This window comes from Sander vitreus, chromosome 20 (assembly GCF_031162955.1).
Source record: "Sander vitreus isolate 19-12246 chromosome 20, sanVit1, whole genome shotgun sequence".
Classification (NCBI taxonomy): Eukaryota; Metazoa; Chordata; class Actinopteri; order Perciformes; family Percidae; genus Sander; species Sander vitreus.
This window is the reverse complement of record NC_135874.1, coordinates 2,972,762-3,000,257: the sequence shown is the minus strand read 5'-3', so window position 1 is coordinate 3,000,257 and position 27,496 is coordinate 2,972,762. Positions and strand designations below refer to the sequence as shown.

Genomic DNA, 27,496 nt, shown 5'->3' with positions numbered 1-27,496 from the left:
ATATGGCCAGATGGACACAACCTCTGGGAGGAGGAGAGCGACTGGATGGGATGGCAGACCGACAGGCAGTGACAGCGCAGGGAGATGGGCGTCACTGATACACAGCAGAAACACCAGAAGAAGAACAAAAGTCTAATGTTTATTGCAAGCTCAGGCCGCTCTCTGTGGACGGCCAATCATACGCTTTCCGTGAGTCAGTACAAGCTATGCTACCTCAGCAGCAGTTTGGTGTGGAATATGAAAGTGTGTGTGTGTTAGAGCAGCAGTTAGCAGTCAGTCTCTCTGGAGAGATGGCTGCAGTGGCCCGTCACAGCAGCTGGCTGTGATTGGAGATGATGTGCGTTTTCTGGCCCGAGGAGGGAAAACGAAGCCATCTCGTCTGCCGCCGCCAGCCTGACGGGAGATGACAGCTACCGTTTAGTAGGCAGGGAAAGGCAGGAAACCGCTCGCCCCTGGCTGTTGCGTCACAGCAGATTTTACAGCTTAACCTCCTCCCCCCTCTTCCCTTTCCTCCTTATGCAGCAGGACTGGGGGTTGTATCAAGGCTCCCACACAAGTCAAGATTTAGGTTAAGAATAATCTTACAGATTTGCAATGTATAGTTACTGAACAAAGAGCCTGTGCTGCTGTTTTACTGGTGAAATCCAACAACCTAAAATGAGCCGTGTTTATGTCTGACTGATATTCCTGTACCACTGAAAAATTGGGAGTGGACTTAACTTTGACACCACAGACTTTTGAGGTTTTGTGTTCTTTCCCCTACCAAGCTTCATCACTGGTTTTCTTTAACCATTAACACGAGCTTTGTTCATGTCACTGCAAACCAAATCTACTTACGGGTACAAATAAAGTAACCTGAACCTAACTGCACGTCAGATCCTGTGGTTATGGAGATGCAGCGTGGAGATGGCAAGTGCTGCGATTGGTCAGCAGCGGTTGCTTGTGTTCTCTTACAAGTTTCTGCTGCCGGTGGAGATTGTTGGTAGTGAAAAAAACATGAAGTGAGTTGGAGAAAGACTCTATCATCTTCCTTCTGCTCACCGCAATCACCGCTCTCCATCACAGTGAATACAAGTTGGTAAACAGGGTGAAATAGAAGTTACCTGGCCCGCCTTCACTCTGCGTCACAAATTAGATGAAATAATGTAAACACCTTACTGTGCAGAATATGATTAAAACTGGCTGATCATGTAAGATGCATCTGTCTACTGTATTAGGAGTGCTATCAAAATATAAACCATGTTGTAGGACTGCCATTAACCCCTTGTGTCGAGCATAACAAAGAAGTTCTTGTTGCACTCACAGTGACAACACACTCATATAACAAGTTGTTGCTCTAACAATGCATCCTATTGAGCTAGCATCTTTGCATCCAGTACAGAAATAATGTTTAAACTAAGGACAGACATTCAGCTGCTCTAATCCAGAAACTATGAAATCCACTTTCTGTCAACAGTTCAACCAACTAATATGAGAGCAGGAGTCAAAGCCAGAGTGTCATGATACATTTCAGGTATTTAATGTCTCCGTGATGCATGGAGAACTTTTAGTTTAAAAAAAAACGTTCCCAAGAGGATCATTTTCTTTAGTATGAAGTAGAGATGCACCGATTGACCGGCCGGTGACCGGAATTGGCCGATTTTGACGTCATCGGCCATGTCTGACATATTCCGATTTTATGCCGGTCAAATTCACTCGGGCGCCGCATGATTTACATCGCGCAACATCAGCACCACACGTGCACATGCAGGGTTTCCGCTATATGCATGTAGCAGCGGCGCACTGCCGCTCAATCAGCTGTTTATGAAATGTCATAAAGTCGTAATTATACATGGCTAGAACAGTCAGCCGCTCTCTCCCCTCTGAGGCTGAACAACTGGAACATGAAAACCACACTCACGCGGGTCCCGTGAAATATGACAGCTACAGTTTATCGGAAAATAGCGTTGGGCACACTGACTTTGATGAATTTACGGTTTATCAGACAAGAAGCTAACGTTAACAAACGCTGTGGTCCCTCTGACGCCCCGCTGGCCGCTGTAGGAGACGCTGTATTCCTCCGACACGCTATATTAACGTTACTGTTTAAAACGCTTTCCAGGTTAGTGGGGGTGCATACCACTCAAAACCAACATTAAAAACATAGTAATCTTCCCTCAGCGTTTAGTTTTGTTGCTAAACTGTGTGTAAAATGAGCGGTGACCTTAAATCATCTGTTTCAGGTAACGGCACTCTAGGATACCGTCTATTTGCTGGATTGTTCTGAGGTAACCGTCGGTAACTAACGTTAATAAGCCTGTCGACAGCAACGGTATTGTTCATATTTATGCACAATGACACATAAAGCAAACTTCCTAAAACAGGAACTACACGCTGTTTTCAGGCAACGTTACTGTTGACGTCCAAACAGGCCTGTGTGTGTTTTGAGAAATATCTGCATTAAGGCTGTATTTATTTTATTTGTTATTTATATATTATTTTATTGCCTTTACCTGTTTTCCCTGTTTTCATACATACAGAAGTTTAGTTAGCTAAATATATCACATTTGTTTAGTTGGATATTGGATGTGAAAAGAAGGAAATGGTTCTTCCATAACATTGCACTTTAGATGTGTGTTAATTTCCCATACCAGGAGTAATTTATATAGTACTATTTTATAATGATCGATTATGTATTCAAATATGGTCTATACAAAATGTAAAATTTTCTATTAAAGAAAAAAGAAAATAAATATTTGTGTGTTGTAAAGTGGTTAGAAAAAATGAACTCTGAATCGGCTAAAATCGGCATCGGCTGGTCAAACTCAATGAAAAATCGGAATGGGCCTAGAAAGTCGTAATCGGTGCATCTCTAGTATGAAGGTACAGTACACGGCTGGAAGGATAGGAGAACTAGTAGAGACTCTGAGTCTGAGCACGGCATCTCCATATCCGGGTTTGAAATAAATATCATTTCTGTTTTGAAAGGATCCCATTTCTGCACACTTGGGTCAATTTAAATTGCATTCAAGTCTTCAGTCAAAGTGGCCTCTCGCTCAGAGCTGAAGGAAGAGTGGAGCAGCAGGTAGCGTCTCTGATTTCCAGCTACATCAGCGTTAATGTGTTAATGTTGTCGAGACGAGCTGTTTCAGTCCTCTGTGGAGGCAGCAGCAGGAAGACTTAAGCTCAGAGAAGCAGATTGAAGCTAAACGGTCACAGGTTTGGTTCCCCACACTGCCATCCTGTGCAGCTACTTGTGAGGAGCCCTTGAGCAAGGCAGTGACTCAATATGGCCAAATGGATTTCATGCAGAAGGTCATTTATCCTGAAATTGACATTCTTTAAAGTGTTAAGATGATTCATTGTCACCATTGGAAACGGCCTTCTTCTGGAGCTTTTGTTTTTATCACACAGTCTTCATCAGCGGATGAAGTGGCGATTGTCCAGCTGTCATTTAACATTTTAAAGTTAATCTTGAAGATCTCTGTTTAGTTCTCATTGGCGACACATATGGCGATAAGTGGTAATCGCAGGTTTGATGGATTTTACTTCCCAGAGATCCAAACAGTGTCGTCTGTGTGACGTCAGTCAGTTGCCATCTCTCTTTTCTTTCTTCGTTTGGCCGTAGTAACCTTTTACTCGCAACGCTAGCAGAGAACGGAAAAACAAGCACGCCGCTTCACACACCAGACACGGAACCCCAAGATGCACCCCGGATACTGTATGTATAACTGTTCACTGCTCCTAATACTTAGGATGGGTTAAAAATGCAGTAATTAAATGCAATTAAATTAGCGACCACTCAAAGCGCTTTACAACAGAAGCCAGCATTGACCCATTCACACACACATCCATACACTGATGGCAGAGGCTATCATGCGAGGTGCCACCTGCTCATCAGGAGCGATACATATTTCCACACCTTGCCCAAGAACACTTTGACGTGTGGACTGCACGGGCTGTTGATCGAACCACCCACCTTCTGATTAGTGGGCAACCGTCCCTATCTTATCTCCTTAACGACCACCACAGTCTGTTGCGTTAGCTCCGCCTACCCTCTCCGGCAGACCATCTACTGCTGGGTGATGGAAAACGCGTCACTAACTGTGCGCTGCTTACTGTGCCAACTTGTAATACTGCAAATGCAAGAGTTTTCATCACTGGGCCATAGGCTCACTCACCTTTTGTGTTATCTCATTCGGCAATAGATAGTGACTTAACAGACATTTATTCCATTGAAGATCTAATTATTTTAGGGACTTCTTGTCCATGTTGGCTTAAAAATTGGGATTAAAAGTTCATCCTTGACCTTGTAGAGATCTGAGAAAGATTGTGTGATGTGATTGAAAGCTCCAGACCTTCTAATATACCTTGTGCTGAGATTGTTTTGCCAGCTGTTGAGTTTGAAACATTTCAAAGATTTAAAAAATCAACAGTAAACGTCAGCTTTTGTTATCATTTAGAAAAGAACCATTTTGCACCCACATTCCACCTTCGTCCAGACAGAAATCCATTAGAGAAGAGGCGTACATGCAGATTTCTACACCCACAGTTGCTTAGAATATACCATAATGCATTACAACTGTAAGACATTTTGTGCTTTGAGTCAGTGCTTGTGACTCCTGCATATTCTTGACTGAAAAGCAAAAATAGAAAATCAATATCCTAAGCAGAAACGCATGTAGAAAGTTAAAGCAAAGTGGGTCCGCCAGACAAAGTACACTGCCACTTCTCATCCCCAAATCTTTGCTGGAGCTCTTTGAACATCACAGACTGATGATGTAGAACAGCAGACGGAGATCCGCGGGCAGATTTACTTCCATAGACAGTTTGTAAATATTTTCATGCAGATGAGCATGTGGTTTTGGTGCCTGTAAGAAACACAGTGCTGATTCATCGGCGTGGCAAAGGCAACATTCGGCTAAACATTCCTGTGGCAGTCGTCTGACATTTCAAATGTTTGATTCTCATGCACAACAATGCACACATTAAACCTCTCGTTTTGATGACAGCATTCTCCAAATTCTTCCTCTGTCCTACTTATCCATCAAAGCATCAATCAGTTCATCTCTTAATATTCTTACATTGTCGATTCACTCAGTGCTGATGATTAATTCATCCCACTTTCGTGATGTAAAAATTACACACTGTTCCGGAAAAATAGGCCGAATATCGAAGCAGGACAAATTTACAAGACATCTCTTTGATCGAAGCCATTTATTCAAAATATGGAAAACTTGGTGTACACTGTTGAAAAGATCCGTCACTTTCAATAGAAACATTCGCCTGAGAGGACGCAGTCACAGATGGCAAAGAGAGGTAGCTGAAAAACAATATGGCTAATGTTGTATCCATGAAAACTGTAGTCAAAAAACTCTTTGTTGGATAAGTGAGGAAAATCTTGTGCAGATGACCAAACCTTTTAGGGAGAAGATTTGGGTCTCCTCTCCTACCAACAGTCAACGTTGGTTTCTTTTCAATCAGTCTTTCCCTGACCTCAACCAAATAATTTTAGTTTCCTTAAAAGCTTAACAAAGCCTTAACTAAAAAGGTGTCAGATCAGAAAATAGCCAGGGTCGTTTTGGAAGTCACTGACAAAATCTCATGTAGGTATGAGGATCTTTTTTTAGTTTTTGCATTAATACAATGAGAAAAAATGTTCAAAGTAAAGAAAAGGCCTAAATATTTGCTAAAAATGTACACTTGGCTAAGGTGGACGAGTTACTTCTTGTTTTAGTACCTCTTCTCCTCCAGAAAGACCATAAAGTAAAGACTAAAAAAGAGCAGGTGAGCCCAGGAGCCCCTGTGGCCGAGGACACGTACCAGGTAACCACAGCGTCCCCTGACATTTGTTCCATGTGTGCACAGTGGAGACAAATTCATTCATTAAAATATCATAAATGCCATCTTCGGTGTAATACTGCAATAAAAATGTCACGACGGACCACAGTCACTGATTCTCGTTTAATAATCTAATATTGTCACGTCCTCTTGAATATATTCACATAACCCGAGCTAATGAAAAAGTTATGCCTAGTTTGCATTTTAATTGACCACATTTTTAGATTTTTCCTTAAAACTGCTCATTTGGATGGAAACGCAGCTGTTAACACAGCTCAGAGGGTTAGTACCTCGGCTCAGAGGTTAGGTTTACTGTCTGTTTATTAGAATATCTCACAATCTAGTGATTATTTTCTTTATGGAAAGTTGGTGGAAAGTTACAGATGTTGAGCATGTACAGACAGGTAACGATATGCAAAATGTGAGATTTCTTAAATTAAATTAGTTTTGTGTTTATGTTGGCACCCCTGTGGACAAAAGCGGGAGTGTTTCCATGAGCACCACCACCTCAGGTCGCAAAGATCTGCAGCTGCCTGACTCCCTTTAGAAAACCTCATTTTACTGCAGCAGGACCCCCCCCAGTCCTGGTCCTGGTTCTGGTTCTGCCTTGGCTCCCTTTCCTCCAGCGGGCCCAGCAGTACGGCCTGGGCCTCCAGCAGCATGGTGTTGCTGTTGGCTCCCAGATAGCGGGTCCTGCAGCCGCAGACGGAAGCTGCTGTCCCGCCGCAGCTTCTCTTTGTCTGCCGTTTTTGGTCAAACAAACGGGAGTAATAGTGCATTTCAATCAGGAGAGACTTCATTGCAGATATGAAAAGATTTATTTGTAAGCTACATAAGCGAAATATGAAATGTACAAAGTCTTTGGAGATTAGACTCTATCTCATCAAATATGTTTTAAAGGGGTAGAGAAACCCAGACATATCCCCCGATGGAGTCTAGACACTGGTGGTGGTGATGAAGGAGCACAAAAGACCAAATCAAAAGTGCCAAAGGGGCGGTCAGCTGGATGAAGACCCAGGATATCATGGGTGAGAAGACCGGTGGTTGAAGGGGAGGAGACGGGTCGCACTCTATTCCTGAAATGACAACTGATAACCGCAGAGGAGAGAACAGATTTAAAGCAGGGATGTCAAGCTGTGATTGGCTTGGAATTTGTTGACAATAAGAAGAATACTGTAAAAAAAAAAAAACCCCAATGCATTTATGAACATAGCTGTATGTATCATAGATCAAAACTAGTGGGATCCAGTGTGCCTCCAGGACTCTTATCGTCCACCAGCTCCTATGTGCATGTAAATATCTCCCCGCTCCCCATCCTGCTCCGAGGGGAGGGTGAGGAGGAGGAGGAGCGGGTGGTTGAGTGGGCGTACGCTCAGTCTTGGCTTCTCCAAGGTCTGGGAGGTCAGGTTTTAATGGGCTGGCCCGGCCCGCCCGTGTCAGCGACAATCTAGCCCTCTATTTATTGCCTCGGCTGGCTGGTTATTTCTCCGGGGCAGAGCTGGCACAGAGCCTTATTACCTCATACTACTGCAGGGAAGGACTTCTACACCAGGAGCTGTTTTTTGTTGTGTTGACGATCTGATCCAGAGATGTCTTAGCATAAGTGCAACAGTAGAACAGGAGGTAGAGGGAACACTGATGTATCCTTACTGCAGATAAAAACAAAGATTCATAGATTTTGTAGAATAAAGGGTCGAGCAAACAGGAGTTTTTTTGCTACGTGCAGGACAATATCTTTGTTTCTAATGGACTCAAATTTGCATATGCAATTACAAATGTTTTGGCCTATGATATGGCATTTTTTTCTCATTACCAACAATGTGACATCTTCCTCTGTTGGGTTTGTAGCATCATTATCAAAGTTTACCTTGCCTACACCTTGCTTGCTAGCTAGCCAGTAAATGCAGCTATGTTCCACGCACAAATGTAACGTTCTCTTACCTGATGTGTGTTATCCAGCGTCTTTTTTTTATCAGTCGGGAAGAGAGAGAATGAGCAAGACCTGTTGCGTAGCTTCAGCGAGAGAAAGTTATAACATCACTTACGCAACTTTTGGGTGTGTAGTCCTTCACATTACATATTTTCAATCTTTGACATTCTCGACTTGCAAAATTTTCTTATAAATCGACATCATCACATGTGGCACAATTCAATGAAGATCAAAAAATGATTTGTCTTACCTTTCACTATTATTCATATTTTTCTGACGTAAGGCCCCATGCTGAGCCACCGGAAGGGGAAGGACTTTTCCTCTCTCTAGCTTTCAACATTTAATGATTTGTGGTCATTTCCATTTGGTATCATCAGAAATTGAATACTTAAGTTTATTTCCACATCCTTTTCACAGTAAGGTATCCAGGTTTGGCACCATCCGATGTGTACCTTTTTACGAAGACCTTTGTTAAAAACAGATGGCATCTGGCAACCCACACTGTAGCCGACATCGCCGCACAGAAGTACTGGGCAGATGGATTAACTGTTTGTCAAGAAATAGTTCCAGCGCCTAACTCCCTCTTAATCCACAAATTGTTGTTTTGTGTGCAGATTAGGCAAACGAGATTAGTGTTTGTTAGTCAGCTTTGGAAGTTTTTAGCTTTTTCCTCTGTTTCCAGTCTTTGTGCTAAGCCAAGCACCACCCGTTCCAGCTCCGTACTTAACGCATACACATGAGTGATATCAATGTTATCATCTAACAGTTGGAAAGAAAGCAAATAGGCATGTTTCCCAAAATGTCGAATCATCCCTTTTTAACAACATTGTTATGAGCTCTGATAACTTGAGACCAGCAGTTTTTGTTATTCGTTTTACTTTTTGTAGGCCAACAGATTCATCAAAAATGAGCAATAATAAAAATAAGCATTTGCAGCTGTATTTTCATCTCATTTTTCAGCGCATTTTATGTATCAGATTTAAAACATGGTGTACTCCTTTGAAGATACGCATCCATTGAGGAGCCAGCATTTTGCAAAGGTAATATTTCATTCATTTTATCCCTCTGCAGCGATTGTATTGCAGCAGGTGATTTCACTTTACCTTCAACAGTCACCATCCCATCTAAAAGGCAGAGTACTGACAAATTGAAATGTCTACTTTCATGTGTACCTCTCCTCCCTGCAGCCATGTGGCCGAGCTCGCTGCAGGTCGGGGGGTGGGTGGGAGGTGGGAGAAGATCAGGATTGTTGTTGACATCAAGAGCTGTGAGTCTGGATAATGTGGGTTCCTTTTTGTGTGGATGACGGCTGATCCTGCAGCACTGGGGCTACACGGGCCCATTCATCCTCCAGATCACACACACACACACACACACACACACACACACACACACACACACACACACTTTGTTTTTTGGGAGGGAGTGAGAGGGAGAGAGAGGGAGAGGACAGGATAGGAGATGTGGAGGAGTCAGACTGAGCCTTCCATTTAATTTAGCCAGCATGGCTTTTTTCATTTTTATTCCGTCTTTCGTCTTTCCTTTCTGTCTTCTCCTCAGATCCCAAATGAAACACGGTTCAGGATTATAAGGAGATCAGTGAGCCTCCCTTTTCTCCCTCTTCCATCTTTTTTGTCTCAACCTTTCTCCTCCTCCTTTCTGTATTAACTTCTTTCTCTCAATGTCTTTCCTAACGTCCTCTGTCTTTTCTCTCTGCCTCCTTTGTCTCTCCTCTCTCTCAGCTGCTCTTTGCTCATTCCTCCATGTCTTCCCTCCTGCTGCTCTCCTCCCATCAGTCTCCCTCGGTCTCCTACCTACCTCATTCTTTCTCTCTATATCTTTCCTGCTTAGCCTCTCTTTGTCTTTCTCTGCCTACTTCTCTCATTCTTTCACCCTACTCTGCTGTTGCTGTTTTCTCTGGATCTCTTCTGCAGTCTTACAATTTTCCTTTCTGTCTCTTAAAAGGACAAAGCTGGCAATATTTTATTTTTCTTATTGTCCCATGAAAAGACCAAAACCCGTCGTCTTGTTAGCCTGACGATTCATATCCAACTACATCGTAAGAGTTTAACTTTGTTGAGGAAAGTTAAGGTTAGACACTACGGATTTTCATGCACTGATCAATGTTGAGATTTTTGGCTGTTTTGCTTCAATAACATGTCTTTTTTCAGAATAGTGGAAATAAAACATTTAGGTATTTACTTTACTTTGGCTTTTTGCATCTGTAGATTTCTTCTAAATTCACCAAAAGTTAACATAAGATAATGCCTCATTTGTATGTTTTAAAATAGTTTCGTAAAACTTGTGATACAAAAAATAATTGTCTTAATGTAAGTAATCAACTGGGTAAGTTTCATCTATTAGTTTTACCCTATTCATATATATCATATTCCTGTAGTTCTTGCAAAATGAATTCTACATTCTTTTAAAGGCTGTTTTCTCAACAAAATTAAACTACAGTGACCAGCTGTTTTTAAGAATGTTTCAGTATGAAAAATTAAATTATGCATTTGTGAAACGTTCTTAAAAATGTACGTCTTCAGCGACCAATGGGCTTGAAGCTGAGAGCCCCAGACAGGAAGTCAGAACGTACTGAGAGACAGACTAACACATTGTTGGTTTTGTTCTTTTTCTGGGATTTTTTGACACCCAAGAAAAATAAAGAACACCACCAGCATTATGTTTTAATATCTCTGTATCTCTTATTCTCTCTCTCCCTCCCCCCCTAGCTCTTTAAAATCTCTTGTTCTCTCCCTCCCACGCTGCCTTCAAAAGGCCGTCTCCTACACCTGTTAGCGTTCGTTCCCGCAGGGCACATTTCCTCTGTTTCTTTGTGTTTTCTTCTTTGGTATTAGAGAGCCTCTGCAGTGAAGCATCTTATTCTCCTGACCACATCAGACAGGCCTGCCGCCGCCTGGGACACATTGATGTGTGGGAGACGGGGGAGGAGGAGGGGGGGTAAATGCGGGGTCAGGTTACCTGTCTTGCGAGGACCAAGAGAGAACAGGGCGATAGAGTTAACACCTTGAGGGCATGCCGTTGTTGGGGATTTCCTCCCCTGTGTCCCCCCTTTTGGGACAATGTGTCTGACTCCAAATAAAAGACCTATATATCCCCGCGCATCTATCTGTTAATTGCAGGAACGTCTGTCTGTCTGTCTGTCTGTCTGTCTGTCTGTGTGTCATGCGCATATCTCTCGACCCTTAGTCCGATGGATTTCAAACTTGACAGGTGTCTTGCTACGGGCACGAGTAAGTGCAGTGCAGTTTGACGTTGTTTGGATTAGAAATGCAAAATATATCGTTAAATATATAGGTAAAAGAAGCACACATTGGCTTTTGCCGCTCTAGCCGCTGGCCACTCCCCCTCTCACCCTGAGGACCAGAGACAGAGAGCAGCAGAGCTTTGGCAGCTAAAATGTGACATACACCTCAGACCCACAAAAATGTGCAAAGTTGCACTACTTTGGACTGTCTTTGACTTTGAATACACAAACGACAATTCCCGAATTTAAGGACGTTTCAGAATCCCACACATGCAAAGCACAGCCAGCTACAGACAAGTGGCAGCGAGACGTATCTGTATATGTGTGTCCGTGTTTGGGGGCATGTTTGGTGGGAAGGTAACCTGCACATCACACGCAGACGCCACATGCAGAACGCTTTACAACAGCGGGGGGGGGGGACTCTTTTCCTGCTATGGTATTAAGTTGCTGTGAGCTGGCAGAACATAACGTAATCTTGGATATTATTCCTTCACAGCGCTGTGCAATGTGAGAAAATCTCAAACACATCAGTTTTCATCAGACTCTCACCCTTGGTCGGGTTAATTAAGTCTACTGCTAACTTACAACCCTAATAACATTACCGTTGCCAAAATACCCCCACCCATACTTCACTGTTAACTGTCAAGCCACTAAACATGTATGGAAATGAGCATCTCTGCTGAAGTGTTGAATTTGTGAACAATCATACGACACAAGACGTATCTCTCTCTCTCTCTCTCTCTGCGCACACACACACACACACACACACACACACACACACACACACGGACACACGGTCCGGTTCTGGTAGTTGATGAACACAGATATGTGCCGGATGGGTAGCACACTGCCATGAGTCCATGACGCTAATGTCTGATTACTCCACATTTTCATTTGATGTTTTGGGATTACATTCTTAATCTGCCCCGTTCTTCTGTCAGGTAAATATAGTAGTGCAATGTCTTCCTCTGATGTAGACGTGGCCTACACTGTAAGTCAGTAGTAGGCTATACAGTGGAGGTGCATATTAAGTGGTTTGGGGTCCTTCTTTAAGTAATTTTGGGGTACAATTTGGTTTCGAAGAATTCTACAAGCAGCAATACCACAGGCCAAGCAATCGTCTGTTCCAAACAAACACATTTTCAACGGGCACTGCACTAGTTCGTTAAATTGGAATTCCATTGATCCTAAGCAAGAGCCAAATAAGACGATAAGATAAAGTCAAATACATTCATTTAATCAGTCAAGCATCGGAGTCACAATACATAGATCTGTGGGATCACAAAGCACGCAGAGACTAAGTTTCCCTAGCAACAGACAAGAATCCGGAGCCAGTCCACGTATCTCTACACGGTCAGACCTTGTGAGCCCTGATCTGTTCTTCCCCTCATCTCTTATACTTTCTTTCTTGGGCCCCCTCTTCTTCTCCAGCACAGGGATTGTTATTTTCACACAACACACACCAGGGTGGGGGCCACTGTGTTATGTGTCGTCCTCATTTGCTCTCACGCGAAGCGGTACATTCTGCTCCTGTTTCACTTGTTATTATTACTCACTGTATTTTGCTCGAGACTCATGGCCTATAACTACACTATAGTTATGGCTTAAGCTAAACCTTCTGTGCGTCAGTTTCCTTTTTTTTCGGGGAATGCAGATGTGTGTCCTGCCCGGAGAACTTTTGAACCAACACCTCTCTATGACAGCACACAACTCTGTGAAATAAGCATACAGCAAAACACACTTGGTCTCTTATGGAAACCTTTTACATTCTTATTATATTTACCTGCAAATAGTAAGAACATTATTCTACACCGTCGACGCAGACTGCTGCTACGGCGCCTTCCTCTTTTTGTTTGTATTTTCAGGCAGTAATTTGACTTCTTGGCATCTTCTCAGTCTGCAGATTGTTCTGCACGCTCACCAAGAAAAACGTTTTCTGGGTTTGATCAAATTAGCGAGTGTAGATATATCAAAGCCAGGCTGAATAATAACTGGGTAATGCTCCCTCCCTCCTCCTCTCTCCGGGGTTGGACCGGTGTTATCAGCTCCTCGTCTCGCTGCCTCTCTGCCTCCTGGAGCTGCCAATCTCTCCCAGGGCTTGTCTCCATCTTATCTCCCCCTCGCACTTCACGGAGAGGAAGCTCTGAGAGGGCTGGGCCCGGCAGATAGCGACTGACCTGTCTCTTCCCTCGGCGCGCTTTCTTTTTTTTAAGGAAGCCGCAATCTGCAAACTGAACTTGGCTGACTAGATTATCCCCCCCACCCCCCTCTCACCTCCTTGGCTGTGGGAGAACACACCCTTTACTGTCTGAGGATGGGTGTATTCCTGTCTGTGCACCTGTCTCTCCTTAATGAAGCGGGAAAGATGCCCGGGGACTCAGGTGGCACGTCTTTGAAGCTGCCGCCCTGTTGGGAGTTTGAACTTGAGGAAGGAGGGCCCCCTGTGAACGTGTCAAAGGCAGAAAGCTGACAGAAGTTAAACGGCTCCCATAAACCTGCCGCTTGCTGCCTCTATAAAACATTTCTCTCCATCTCTACTCCTTTGATTGACTTGTCTAATGTCTGCAGGCAGCCAGAGAAGAGTTTCACTTTGTTCCAGAACCGCTAATCAAGGTGGAGGATCTTTTGGAGTGAAAGCTGTTGAATTTCCACTGATGGTTTTCTTCTACTGTCAAAGCCTGGTACCCACTCCCTCCCTTTTGTTTCCTTTTATCAAAGTCAATCACATTTTCTCTGAACCTTTCTCTTCCAAAACTGAACTGTGTGCACACCTGGGGATTTCAAAACACCTTTTTTCTTTTATCAACGCATTAAAAATGTCTGTTGTTTCACGCTTGCAATCCGCTCTATCGCAAAGAGACGCAGGGAAAAGTAGAGATTCGGGCATCGCGGCATGAAAAATGCAAATTGCCGTTTCAGCATGTTTCAAAATAAAGCGCGTTGCAATCTAGGAAGCGTATCGTAATTGAAAAGAAAGTGTGTTGAAGGTAAATCCGCTTAAACGCCAGTTAAGCCTATTAACGTCTTATCAGAAGTCCCAGTGCTGTTTTATTTGCTGATTAACCCTCAATGGAAGATGCTCCACGAGGAAGAGATGCAACAGTCCGATGGAGCTGCTGTTTCCTGTTGGACCCCTCTAGGACGTGGAAGCTGCCGTGAAAACGTGCGTTACAGCAAATTGTCTAAAGTGTGTCTGTTGTGATTTGTATGTGTGACAGATGGTGCTGCTGACAGTGGGGAGCTGGACCTGAGTGGAATAGATGATAGTGAGATAGAGCTGGTAGGTACCTGCTGTTTAATGACACAACACTGGAACACACAGAAGTTTAACAATTACAAGTTCCTAAAATGAAGAAATCAGAATTCTCTGTCCTACTACTGAACAACATTCCCTTTCCTGAAGATGCTTTAATAGCTCTCAAAAATGTTTCTTGGTTTTGAACTCTTTTTGTTCTGAATTTACAATGTTAATGTTGGAGTTTTCTGTTTGTTAGCAGGATATCGCAAAACATTAAAACAGATTTAGTGAAATTTTGGTTGAAAGTTTCAAGTGATCCTTTTTGATGCCATGAATTCTTCAACATTCAACAACTAAACTCTCTATCAAAAAAAGCACATTTCAAAACGCAAATTAAAATCAACAAATAATAAATAAAAATAAATAAGCTTTCACGTAACAAAAGACTAACTTCATCAGAATACAATTAAATGAAAAAGCAATCTTAGGATGCACGTGTATGTTACTGTGTATTTCATGTTGATTAAACGTCTCTATTTTATAATTTAAATTTAGAAGATTGTGGTGCCAACGAGTTAATCAAACTAAGGCAAAACAAAAGTATTACTCTCCGTTGCAAACATCCATCACAATGTACAGACCCACTTTCAGCTTCAACTTTGACCTACAGTTGTTCTGCGCTGTGAGGAATTACGACCAACACTTTCAGTTTAACCTCCACATGAAGTGTTTTAGCTCATCTGGATCATCTGTTGGCCTGTTGGCTACAGTACAGTGTTATCGTAACCAATAGGAGAGATGGCTAAGGCTTCGACTCAAATTAGTTAACAGAATTATCCTTTCAAAGTGTCATAATCAGCCCACAATGGTTTACAGAGCCCTTCAATTTGAATAAACAGAATTTAAGTACTCTCACTGCATATTTAAGTATCTTACTTTAAACTTAAGTACAAAACTATGAACATGTTTTGCAATGTTGCCCTTTAGTACATTGTGTTTAGTAAACCTCAGCTTTGTCGGATTTACACCGGAGTATTAGCTGATCACTGTGTGTGTCCATGGAGGAGATTTGTCTGCTCAGTTCTTAAAATAAAACTAAAAATGAACATATTGAATACATACAGTTATGGGCCAGGTATATACGGTGGAAAGATTATGTTTTGGGCATTTTAGGCCTTTATTTATATAGGACAGCTGAAGACATGAAAGGGGAGTGGGGGTGGATTGACATGCAACAAAGGGCCGCAGGTGGGAGTCGAACCTGCGGCCGCTGTGTCGAGGAGTAAATCTCTCTCTCTCTCTCTCTCTCTCTCTCTCTCTCTCTCTCTCTCTCTCTCTCTGAGAGAGAGAGAGAGAGATTTACTCCTCGACACAAACTCCTCTCTCTCTCTACAGAGAGAGAGAGAGAGAGAGAGCGAGATAGATAGATATATATATATATACACACACACACACACACACACACACACACACACACACACACACACACCCAGGTGCCCAGACAGCTGAGATAAAGCATTTGATAATACACAAAAATACCATCTAAGTCTTTGTTCTTCTCCACTGCCTCTCTGCAGTATCTGCTGAGTGACACAGAAATCAAAGTGAAGACGGCGCTGTGGATGGCAGAAAACTCTGACTACCTCAAAGAGCAGAGAGGTATGTTCACAGTGCAACATGATTTCTGTGCTGGTTGTGTTTCAATGCAGAATTTAACTTTTATTTGCCTGCAATGGCTCAGTTGTCCCAAAACTTACCTTACACACTCAGTATTTTAGCAGCCCAACAGAGTTAAACGTCCGACTGAACCTACCAGCGTCCTGCGGTGACCTCGCACTGCGTCATATTGATGTTGTTATCTCAGTTTGTATGTTCAGACTGTTTCTTGTTTCTGCTTTCAGAGAAGGAAGCAAAGATAGCGAAGGAGAAGGAGCTTGGGATCTACAAAGAGAAGAAGGTAACAGCATGCAGCCTTAAAACCTATGAGATAAGGAAAGGGCAGCTTGTCAGAGCTCGGCAAAGACAGGAAGCAAAGAGCGATGGTCAGACACTCAGAGGTGGTCTCAAAACATTCAAGCAAACAGACCGAAACACAAACAGTTGTGGCTCCTCACAGGTTGCATATTGTCGCAGTCCTTAGAAAGCTATGGCTCTCCAGAAAGGTCAACATTCAGCCCTAAAATCAGCCCTGTTTTTAGCTTTTAAAATGTTTAGTTATCTTAAGCATGAGGAGAATTTTCTCAACCCACAAAGGAGCGCTTAATCCTTTTTGTTTTAGAGTTTCGAGAAGATAAAATTCACCAAAAAAGCAAAACTGCTTAAAATGCTACATTTAAAAAATAAAGAAAATAAAAAATAACTTTTCTTTATTTCCAATCATTTCATGGGTCAAGAGCTGGTGAGTTTTCAGTCTGTGAAGGAAGACACGTTGGGTATCTGCTGTCCTGATGTGAGCGGGGAACTGGTTCCACTTTGGTGGCGCCAGGACAGCAAACAGTGGAGATTGTGTTGAGTAGCAGGGCCCCCCTCAGAGTGAGGAGGTAGCAAGCCATTTGGCAGCAGCAGGGCGTAGTGGACGGGCTGGGGGTGTATGATTGGACCATGTCCTGGATGTGGGATGGGCCTTAGCTGTTCGCTGCGCGGTAGGCACTTGCCGATTCAAGTACACTTGAGTACTTACCAGTGACTTGGATTGGATCTGCCACCGGGAGCCGGTGAAGGGTGCAGAGGAGCAGTGCAGGAGAACTAAGTTACCTATTAAGAAATGTGTGTGTGGGGCGCCCTGGTAGCTCACCTGGTAGAGCGTGCGCGCCATGTACCAAGGCTCAGTCCTTACCGCAGTGGCCCAGGTTCACTTTGCTGCATGTCGCCCCCCCGTCTCTCTACCCCCTTTTCTGCCTTCATCTGTCCTATCAATAAAGGTCAAAATAATCTTTAGAAAAAAAGTAGTGAAATATTCATCAGGTCAGGTGGGCAGACAGACACTCATATATAGTCATAGTGACACTGTGAGACAGATGCAGAGTGAGACAGACAGATGATCAGACTAAAACCAGACAGACAGGCGGCCTCTCATGTCCCATTACTGGTTTTGGCACAGGCCCTTTGTTAGAGTCAACATCTGTTCACTAGTTTTAACTAGCTGGCTCAACTGCAGTGGAAGAGAGATCTAATGAGACATGCAGCCTCCTGACAGCACTGATCCAAGCAGCCACACTCTGTCATTTCACTGACAAATGAGTGAATAAATGAATAAAACGGAGGACCGTCTCATTTTGTGTGTGCATGACAAAGCAAGCATACTTTTGTGGCTTATAACACTTAACAATGTGAGTTGATTAGCGGCTGTTGTGGGGGGGTCAGTGTACTGTCAGCTCAGGATTTCAAATTAAATTGCCTGAAGTCAATGTGTATATAAACTTGTGAGATTTAAACCCATGTCATTGTGAAATGTGTTTAAAAGTTTTTGGTTCCAGTGAAGAGAATCTCTGCTGACCTGTAGCCATAATGTGGAGTGAGGTCAAGGTGAATGTTGAATGACTGAAACTGGGTGAGAACCCCAATGTGGCGTCCTAATTGAGATAAATGGCTGATTACAGAAATGTGTTCAGCTGTACATTTGCTTGCAGATGATGTTCATCTCGCAAATCCTTTTCATCTGCGCCCTAATTGGTCTAATAGGAAGCCAAACATTTCCAGATAGCCTTTGACCCTCATCCTCTGAGTGGAATTGGAGTAAATTTAGTTTTAAAATGTGGCACTGCAATAAGGGTGGTATTGGGTTGGCTTTTTTTTTTTTTTTTTTTGCTCATTATGATACAGGTTCTTCTTTGATAACAGCTATTTTGTACTGTGGTCCTTTCCCCCGACAGCCCAGAGGACCCATCAAGAGGCACCCCCCGATCCGAGCCAACACCGCAGACGAGGCCATCGAGAAGATGCTGGAGCAAAAGAAGATCTCAAACAAGATTAACTATGACGTCCTGAAGGACCTCAACATCAAGCCCGGCGCCAGCCCGGCTCGCCAGGCCGAGACCCCGAAGAAGGAGCCGTCTGCCACCAAACTGACGGGACGCAACCGCCAACCTGCACGGGTTCCACTCAGCCTCAGCACGCCGCTCAGCACCCTGGGAAAAAGGTCGGTGGATGGCATGTTTTGTACTTGTGAGCAGGTGAATCAGTACAGGCGTCTGTACCCGGTCTCTTTAGAATAAACCACCAGGTATATTTGGGTTGGTCGAGAACCAGATTAACACCTTCCAAAAACCGGATCAGGTTTTCTGACTGATCACTGACACTGTACAATCCCGACCGACATATTCCTGTGCACGAAAACAGGTTCACACCATTTGTTAGAGGTTCCAGAAGTCATTCTGGGAAGTGTGGCAAACTGAAGTAAAAGCGGACAAATCAGCGTTCAGTGTAGTGGGGGCGCAGACAGAAAATCACAGTGTGCGTGCGTGTGTGTGGAAATATCAGCCTTGTATTGAGTGTACTGATATATGGTACATTATTTAAAGTTGATGACAGAAGGTTTACAACCAATAACGATTTTTGGCCATTTCATAAATAATATCGATAAAATAATTTGGCTCCAGTATCTCCAATGTGAAGATTTACTGCTTTTCTGTGTTTTATGTTGTTGTAAATTGAATGTCCTTGGGTCTTGGACTGTTGGTTTAACAAATCCAGCAGCTTTGGCTCCACAGTCTTGTTTGGCATTAGTTTTTGACATTTTATAGACTAAATGATTAGTTGCACCAGTGAACATAATCTACATCTGCTGCTGCAGTAGGAAATTCCGATCATCCGCTGGTAGTTTTTGGTAGGCTAATAACTGTCTAATCAAGCAATCAGCTCATTTTAGATCAAATAGATAAAAGATTAGATACCGTTTAAATACATAATGAAAATAGACAATAAAACAAGAACCATTAAAACAACCATCACATGAATTCATCCTTCATCAATCTTAAAGGGGAAAATAAACTTGGATGTAACGTGACAGCTATTCGGTAGTCCCTTTGCGAAGTAGCTAAGTACATTTACCCAAGTACTTTACTTTTTTTGACTACTTGTACTTTACTTAAGTATTTCCATTTCCTACTACTTTATACTTCTTCTTCACTACATTTCAAATGTTGTACTATTTACTCGACTACATTTGTCTGAAATCCACTTAAATACAAATTTGAATCGAGCTGTCTGTCTATTTCTATTTGTTAGCATCAGATCTGATGTCAAAGTCTCCTCCATATTGTGAGCATATTAAGGAGCTGCGATGGATGTTGAGTAAACACAAACTCATAAAATAACAGCTGTTGTATTAGCATCCTTTCCATTCCTGCCTATCATGTTAAATACTTCTGAATTTAATTAGATAATAACTTTGTGCTCTCCACTTGTTACCACCGTTACCTGTAATGTCAACCACCAGCACACTCCTTATAAACGACACCTAAAGTACATGAATCCATATTTAATTATGTTTACTCAGTCCCTCAGTTAATAATCCTCAATGCAAACAGCAGATGCTGGATTGAATGAAGGCGCGTGTTTGCTCGTGTCTGATGCAACACCAGCCGTCCCTCCTCTGTCACTGGGGTCAAAGCCACTCGCTTTTTGTTTAGTTTTTCTGGCACAAGACGGAGGCTGCACTCCATAATGATGAGGTGGCCCTTCTCCTATCGCCCAGAATAATCACCTGCGACAGGAGGACAGATGCTCAGTGTTTTTTTTTTGCTTCTTAACTCTTGTGGGATTTTCTCTTCTTCCACCTTCTCTGCCAGGATTTGTCTCTGGCTGTTGCCCCCCCCTTTCACGACATGCATTCAGGGGACTGATCCGTACCGAGCCTTTCAGACAGCTTTTAATGGTTTTTTTTGCAGCGAGGAGAAAAGCTAAGGGCTTTTTCAGTTGGTTTGGTGTAGGTGGAAATTGGTTTCCCGTGGTTCTTTTAAAAACTTAAAGCCCTTTCAGTTAATGTTGGTTTCAGGTAGCATCTTAAAGCTTTACAGGAGCCTTATAGAGCCAGCTGTTTAGTGATTAAGGGAACACCCCCACCCCCCCCCCCCCCCCCCCTGTTACCTCTTTCCTCCCTCACACTGTGTTGAGTCATCTGGTTGCAGTTTGCAGGGCCTTCGTAAACCCTGTCCTGGGCTCTGTAATAATTCACTGTATTTGGTCCCAGACCCAACGAGGAGTTTGATAAGTCTGCTCATTTATTTTTTTTATTTATAACAGTTGGGGAGTCTTTAGCAGCAGAAAAATATATATATATTTAAAAAAACGCTCTTTAACTAAATGGGTTTGTCACTCAACTCTCTAAGAATGACAGGGATGTTAACACAGATAAAAGCAAGATAACAAACATATTACAGACTTTAAGGATCGCAGCCAAAGCCTGTTTGTGTACAAAAGAGAGGAAAACGGGTCACAGCAACAAATATGAAACTTGGAATTCACTTTAATGGAAACCCTTCAAGCATTTTCTCTAACTAAGATGTTGTCAAATAAGATAATTTATGCTGTATGAGGGCTGTGGCTCAAGAGTGTGTTGTTCTTTAGTCACAGGGTTGGTGGTTTGATCGCCCGCTCCTCTTCTCCACGTGTCCTTGAGCAAGACACTGAAGCCTAAACACCCCCCCGATCAGCCGTCGTTGTGTTTTCCATTATTTACCCTTCAGACAGCCAACTATTCATTGGAAGTTTGTTATTACAGACAACTGAAAAACAGAAAGAGATGAAAATTAAACACAAAAATGGAAAAGAGAAAAAACTAAAAGAATAAATAAACTGAAAATGACCTCAACAAAAAACCTTGAATAAACACATAAAAAGAAAAATAGAAAAAGCTGAAAAACTGAGATAAACACAAAAAACTCAAACGATGGAAAAAGAAAACGACTGACACGAAAAACAAAAGCAGACACTGAAGAAAAAACAGAAACGGAGAAACAGAAATAGAAAATAACCCTAAAACCAGACCAGATCTCACAATTGTGACCAAAATCAGCGAGAGCCACTGTTTCGGGATTAAAAAAGAGCCCATGCTCTTCCTCTGACAAGATGATTGATGACACAAATGTTGACACATTACAGCACTTCCCATTTAGAGGGCGGTAATGTGATGTTTTATTGATCGTCGTGGGGAAATTAGCTTTTGTGTTTACGCTGGTCCACAGGGAGGTCAGAGGTCGGCGTCAGCACAGGGACGCTGGCAGTGTGATACAGTGTCTGTCTGACGAGACTTTAATCTGCATCCTGCTGCTCAAGTTTCCTATTCATCCTCCATACAAGGCTCAAGGACAGACAAAAGGAACGACAAAAGGAAACAAATCGCAATGGGGGGCGCAATATTTGTTAAATGCAAAATATGTGTCAAACCATTCTGAATGAAGTATTGTGGTGCTGCAGAGACATCCCAGCCTACAAATTGTATCCTACAGACTAAAGAAAAAATCTTTGTTTGGTACAGATCCTCGCAAAAATCACACTAATCATTTTTTAAATTTTAGTATTTTTCAATGAAAATGAGAACGTTACAAAAATGATCATTCCCTCCAATATCGTAAATCATATCACAATTGCAGTATTAGTTAGTCAAAATAATCACAATTGGATATTTTTCGTGTGCCCCTCGATCATTATTGAAGTAAAACAGTGCAATGCGGCTCTAAATGTTGAGTTTGTTTGTTTTGGGCCCTCTGCAGTCTGCTCAGTGGTTAGATTGAAGAAACTGATTTGTCTGGCCATAGTATGTTGAGCTGATAATCCAACAGTGACCCTAGACTAACCTTCTGTTTCTATTGAGAAGTTTGAAGAATTGCTTAACTAAAGCAACACGTTGCCTGTTTATTCCAGCTTGTTATAGGCTTAGATATCTGTATTAGATATTAGATAGAAAAAATCTGAAGCACTCATTTTAATGCTTTAAGATTCCAGTTTCTTTTATCAATGACTGTTGATTGTTTCTCTTCTTATTCAACTGTTGCTCAGAGGGATTTTTGTCTCTTTCTGCCCTTTCACTTGTCAGTCTGGTTGAACCATTGTACAGTGTTTTGTTCTCCATGTACTAAGCTAAACATTTATTTGTAAAGAGGACTTTCTACAACCTGAACGCATCAAAGACCTAGACAGACGTATGAAGTAGTCCTCTATGTCTATATATTTCCCCTCTGCATGGACCCAATCAATCTTTCAAACTTTGGCACAGTGTATCTTGACATATCATTTGACCCCAGTATTGATCAAAGTTTGCAAGCAGCAGTCATGATAACACCAGTCCAACAACAACAGAGATGAGAGGCTGCTGGATTTGAGCCGCTCCAGTTGGCTAATGGCTGTTGCCAGAATGACAAATCTCTTCCTTGGAAAGCCAACATGCACCATGAATGAAGCACCATCTCCATTTTCATGTTTTGGCTTTGATCTTGTCTGAAGGGGGGGCTTCACTGGCACAAGACCTGACTGGTGATTTTTAAGAATGGGCACTCTCTCCTGAAGTGTTCGACCCCTTTTGAATTTTTAAAATGCATTCCTGTCTCGTCAATGAAACATTCATGGGTGATGCTGTTGTGAATCATTCATTCTCTTCCTGAATGGAAACTCGCTCCATCAATTTATACAGAAATCGCTGAACTCTGCACTTTGTCGCGTTGAATGCACAACAATGTTTTCAACCCCTGCGGTTTTTCAGTTTTCAGCAACACTACCCACAAGCCATTAGGAGCAGGAAAATGCCCCATGGCCTAGCGAGCAACAAGATGGTGATAATCCCCCATTCTCCCATAGCATGTCAGTCGTAGCACTGGAATGAAAAAAAAGAAACAACTAAAAAACAGAAGAAAGACAAAAACCATCTCAAACAGCGACCGTTGAGCGCAGAATGGTCTCTTTCAGGCCGGGGTGGAGGAGCAGACCGTTGCTCCGGCCCCTGAAAAGGTTGTTGTGCTGGTTGAAAAAGGGGAGAGGCCTGGTGTCAGGGAGACCTATGGGAGTGCAGGAGAAGGCCTGCTGACAGTGCAGCCATTGTGCCTTGTTTGGAGGCCATGCTGAGGGGCTACACTGAGGCATTGTGCTGCTCCGGCCTCCCCTCCCTCTCCCGGTCCCTCCTCCAGGCTCCTGGCTGCTCCCAGTGCTCCACTCGACGCTTTGCTCTCCGAGATGCTCGCCGTCGGCCTCTGAAGATCATCCTGGAGTTTCTCTCTTTCTTTCTTCCACTTTTCCCATCTCCTGCTGTTGCTCTTAGTGATTTCTCTCTTCTGTTTCTCTTTTCAGGGCAGTTTCTGGTAGCGCTGGGTACCGAATTCAATACTTTTTAGGTACCGACCGAATTGCCTCTAAAGTATCGAGTATCAAAAATTGCCTCGTCATTCAATACCTAAGGAGTAAATCTCATCCGCGTCAGTGAGCCAATAAGCATGCAGCATGATTCTACCAAGATCTAATAACGTGATTGGCTGTCTAACGTTACATGTCGTAGAGACACGCAGGAAGAACTCTGTTACGCAGAGAGACGGGGCTCACGTAGTAGGAGCTGAAAAATAAACAAAGATTAGTGCCATAATGTTGTAATTTCTTCTTGTTTTATGAATTTGTATAAAAAAAAAGTAGGTACGTTTAGGAACCGGTATTGAAGTCACGGTATTGGTATCGGTATTGAACATTTTTGAACGACACCCAGTTCTAGTTTCTGGCCACTGTGGTGCCTTCAGTCGGACGTTCATTGGCAGATATTGTTACTACCTAAAGTGTCTTGAGTGCAACTGTTAAGTTTGCATTGTTGATAACGATATTAATATCCAGAAATGATTGATGTTGTCTGGATTGTTTGAAGCTTGCTCCTAAATTGTGTTCATTTTGTTTAGTGAGATTGGCTGTGGCTTCAGGCTACACATTTCCATTCACATTCATTCATTGATGTATTATTATGTGGCTGTGTTAGCGTTTTGGTCCACTTCTGTTGTGAAGTCAGAAAGACAGAAATGCAAATCAAATTCCATTCAGCATTAATGAGCTAATGTTATCTGCTCACATGAAAAGAAACTTTCAGATTATTATCCCCAATATACACACTCGTCAGTGATGATAACATGTAGGTAACATTTTGATAAACAAATGTATTGATGGCATATAGAGAGGTAAAAATATTACAGTAAATTATGTTATTTTGTGCAACTCCTTTCTTAAATGTAGGGCATTGACATGAAGAGTTATGACAGGTTGATCTCATTTTGAGTTTTAAGCCAGTTTAATGTTAATAATCATCACAATGGTTGGCCGGCCTTTAGCAAACTACAGACACTCAAATTATGACAGAAATGAACAAACCTTCATATTTACCTTACTTTTCTTTTTTCTATATTGATCCCCTTAAGCTTTGATCTTAAATAGTAATTTAACCTTACTCACCTATACTGAATTTCTGCTTTGTATTATGTCGTCAACAACACAATCTGTCAATTCAGTCAGGTTTAGTCAGAGTCAGTCAGTTTACAGTCCTTGTTGCCTATGTTTCACATCTCATACAAATGTAGCACTTTCTTGATCTTTGCCTCAAGTGTGATGTTCTTAGTCATTATTTATGTGCTCAAAAGCTCTGCGTATGTTGGTGTAATTGGCCTTTATGTGTGGGATGTTTTACTTTTGTAGCTTTCAGTGAAGATCTGTTGCCAGTGTCAGGCACCTGAAAAAAACATTCCATTTTCTTGCTGCCATCATCTCTTCTACTCGAGAAAAGCTCCCTCACTCACTGTCTCTTACCCTCCTTTCCTTCACTTTCCCCATCTCTACCTACTTTTCTAATCCTGGCTGTGTCTCTTAGTTTAAAGCCTTCAGCAGCAGCTCCAGGCTCGTTGTATCACTCTGCACCATCAGGTCCACTCTGGCTTTGGGCTTTTTGCAACTCATTAACAAGTTCTTTGCCTTTCTTGTCTTCTTCTTGTGTTCTTTTTTTTTTATCTCCTCCCCATTTTGTGTCTTTCATCTCTTCTCTTGATCTCTCTGTTGAAGTGTTTACACCATGTTTTATGTAATGCAAATTAGCCTCACTTCACTCAGACGAGTTTGATCTCAGGACTTGGAGATGAGCAGCAGAGCTGGTGTGATGACAGAGCGGCGAGTTTGATGTAAACAGAAAGGGTGAAAGTTGTAGATGTTATAGCTTGTTGGCTTCAGCTGATATCTTACTTCACCTGATTGTTTTTTAAAAGTCAGAGAGGATTTGATTCCATTTATGTGGTGGATTACATGAACCTGAGGCTTGACGGACTGTCTGATTTTGGGTAATAGAGCTTCCCTCACTGGGCTGGACTCACTGTGTGTCGGTGGAATCGTTTACAAGAAAAGCTTTTTACTGGAGCAAGAATATTTCTCATGTCTATTCCAGGATTGGAAGTAACTTCGCTGATTTGAGAAGCTAGAATATTTGATATTTAACATTCAGCAATTTAACATTCTAATATTTTATAAAATGTAATATTATAGATTTGATCAGGGACAAAATAATAAGGTCCTGGGGTCTCATTTATAAAACTGTGCGTAGGATCCTTACTAAAAGTGTACGTACGCCCAAAAGCCAAAAATGGCATACGCCAAAAAAAAGATCCAGATTTATAAAAACGCGCATACGCACACCTGTAAGCAATGTTCCCTTTGTAATTCACAGATTACCCACAAGTGTGAGTACGTGGATCAGCCTCTTATCCCGCCCTGTACACGTCCATTTTAACCATAAATGGTCAATGCAAAGCACCACCTGAATGCTGTTCAGTATGTTAATGACCCTGGCAGTTGTTCTTTCGTTAGGCCGATACATGACGACTGGCTGGGAAAAAGCAAAAAACTTCTCAGACGCTCACAAATAGCTGCAAATTGAATTATAATTTCGGCCTGTTCTCGCATAGTGTAGTGAAACCTGATCTATAGACTACCTATATTAATAATACGTCCAAAACGGCAGGACGTATTATCATTACGGCACTTGGGGACAGCTTCGATATACCAGACCTATATGATAAGATGTAACACAACTATATTTTATATCCAAACAAGCCTTAGTGATAAAGTTGAAGATTATATATAATATTTATATAAAACACTTAGCTGTCTGCCATTTCCCTCTGGAAACAGCCGGTTTCCCCCAGAGTGGCAAGGACCTGTATTTGGAACGGGATGGCACGGTTCCAGCACGTTGTCCTCTCTACTGGAGCCAATTCAGTACATAGATCCAAGAGCTCAGCTTTAGGGAATTGAAATCGGCATATTCCCTGAAGCCTCTTTTTCTCCTGTTTCTTCCATTGGCGTAGTCCTCCTGCAGGGCCAGCAGTGTCATCATGCAGCTAGGGCTGAAACGATTCCTCGAATAACTCCAATAATTCGATTACAAAAAATCCTCGAAGCTTCGTTAAGTCAACGTAATTAAGGTTGTACGGCTCACTGTGTTTCCGCACGGAGGATAATTACTAGCGCACACAACAGGTTGACACTTCTGTGGACACAAGACGTTTATATGCTGTCTATGCACAAGACTGACGGCCCAGATTACAAATGAACGAAGACGAAAATAGCGAGGGTCTAAGAGAAGAGACAGGTGAGAGAAAACGACAGAAAGTTTGGGAACATTTAAAGCTGCAAACATGCTGCTACATCATCTCTGTAGAAAACATCCAGTCTACTCATCCATTCCACGGAGTGAACCCGACACCAGGTAGCTAACTAACGTCTGCTGCTCTCGTCCACCGCGCTGTTTTACACAACTAGCCTACAGCACGCTACTCTGCTAATAGCGATGTTTTACCAACAAGCTAAAACGAAAGCTGTCGGTTTGTAGTCTAACTGTTTATCAGTTTGCTACTAATCTTTGGAAACCTAGCTGCTGCTGGAGACAAACCGGCTCCTCCCCCCAGCATGGCCACTTAATATGCACGTGAATGACGTCATCATGCCGGTGATGTCTGCATTCTTTATTCTTTCTCCTCACTCTGTATTAGGCTTCTTAAAATGTGTCCCACAGAACAGTGTAGTTGAACAGCCCTGCTGTAAGCTTTGTACCGTCACATCTACCCTCTGGTTAGTGAACAGCTCTTTTGCATATCCAGTGCAAAGAGCCAGAGGCAAGAAGAGGGGGTGAAAAATATTAACATTTGGGCCACCAAAAATGTGCTTGGAATTTGGCAATAAAAAACGTTGCTTTTTCAAAAAAAACCTGTCTTTTGTATATAGACATCCTTTTATACACATC

The 27,496-nt window shown here is 42.4% G+C and overlaps 1 protein-coding gene across 2 annotated transcripts in view; it reads left to right on the top strand.

Moving 5' to 3' along the window:
- The window catches only part of brf1a (BRF1 general transcription factor IIIB subunit a), a 116,456-nt gene that overhangs the window by 55,331 nt on the left and 33,629 nt on the right, over window positions 1-27,496 (top strand). For both annotated transcript variants that reach the window (XM_078276769.1, XM_078276771.1), the window contains 4 exons: window positions 14,234-14,295; window positions 15,831-15,912; window positions 16,155-16,210; window positions 18,126-18,391. In XM_078276769.1, coding sequence (XP_078132895.1) covers window positions 14,234-14,295; window positions 15,831-15,912; window positions 16,155-16,210; window positions 18,126-18,391 — 466 coding nt within the window. The remainder of the gene's footprint in view (window positions 1-14,233; window positions 14,296-15,830; window positions 15,913-16,154; window positions 16,211-18,125; window positions 18,392-27,496) is intronic.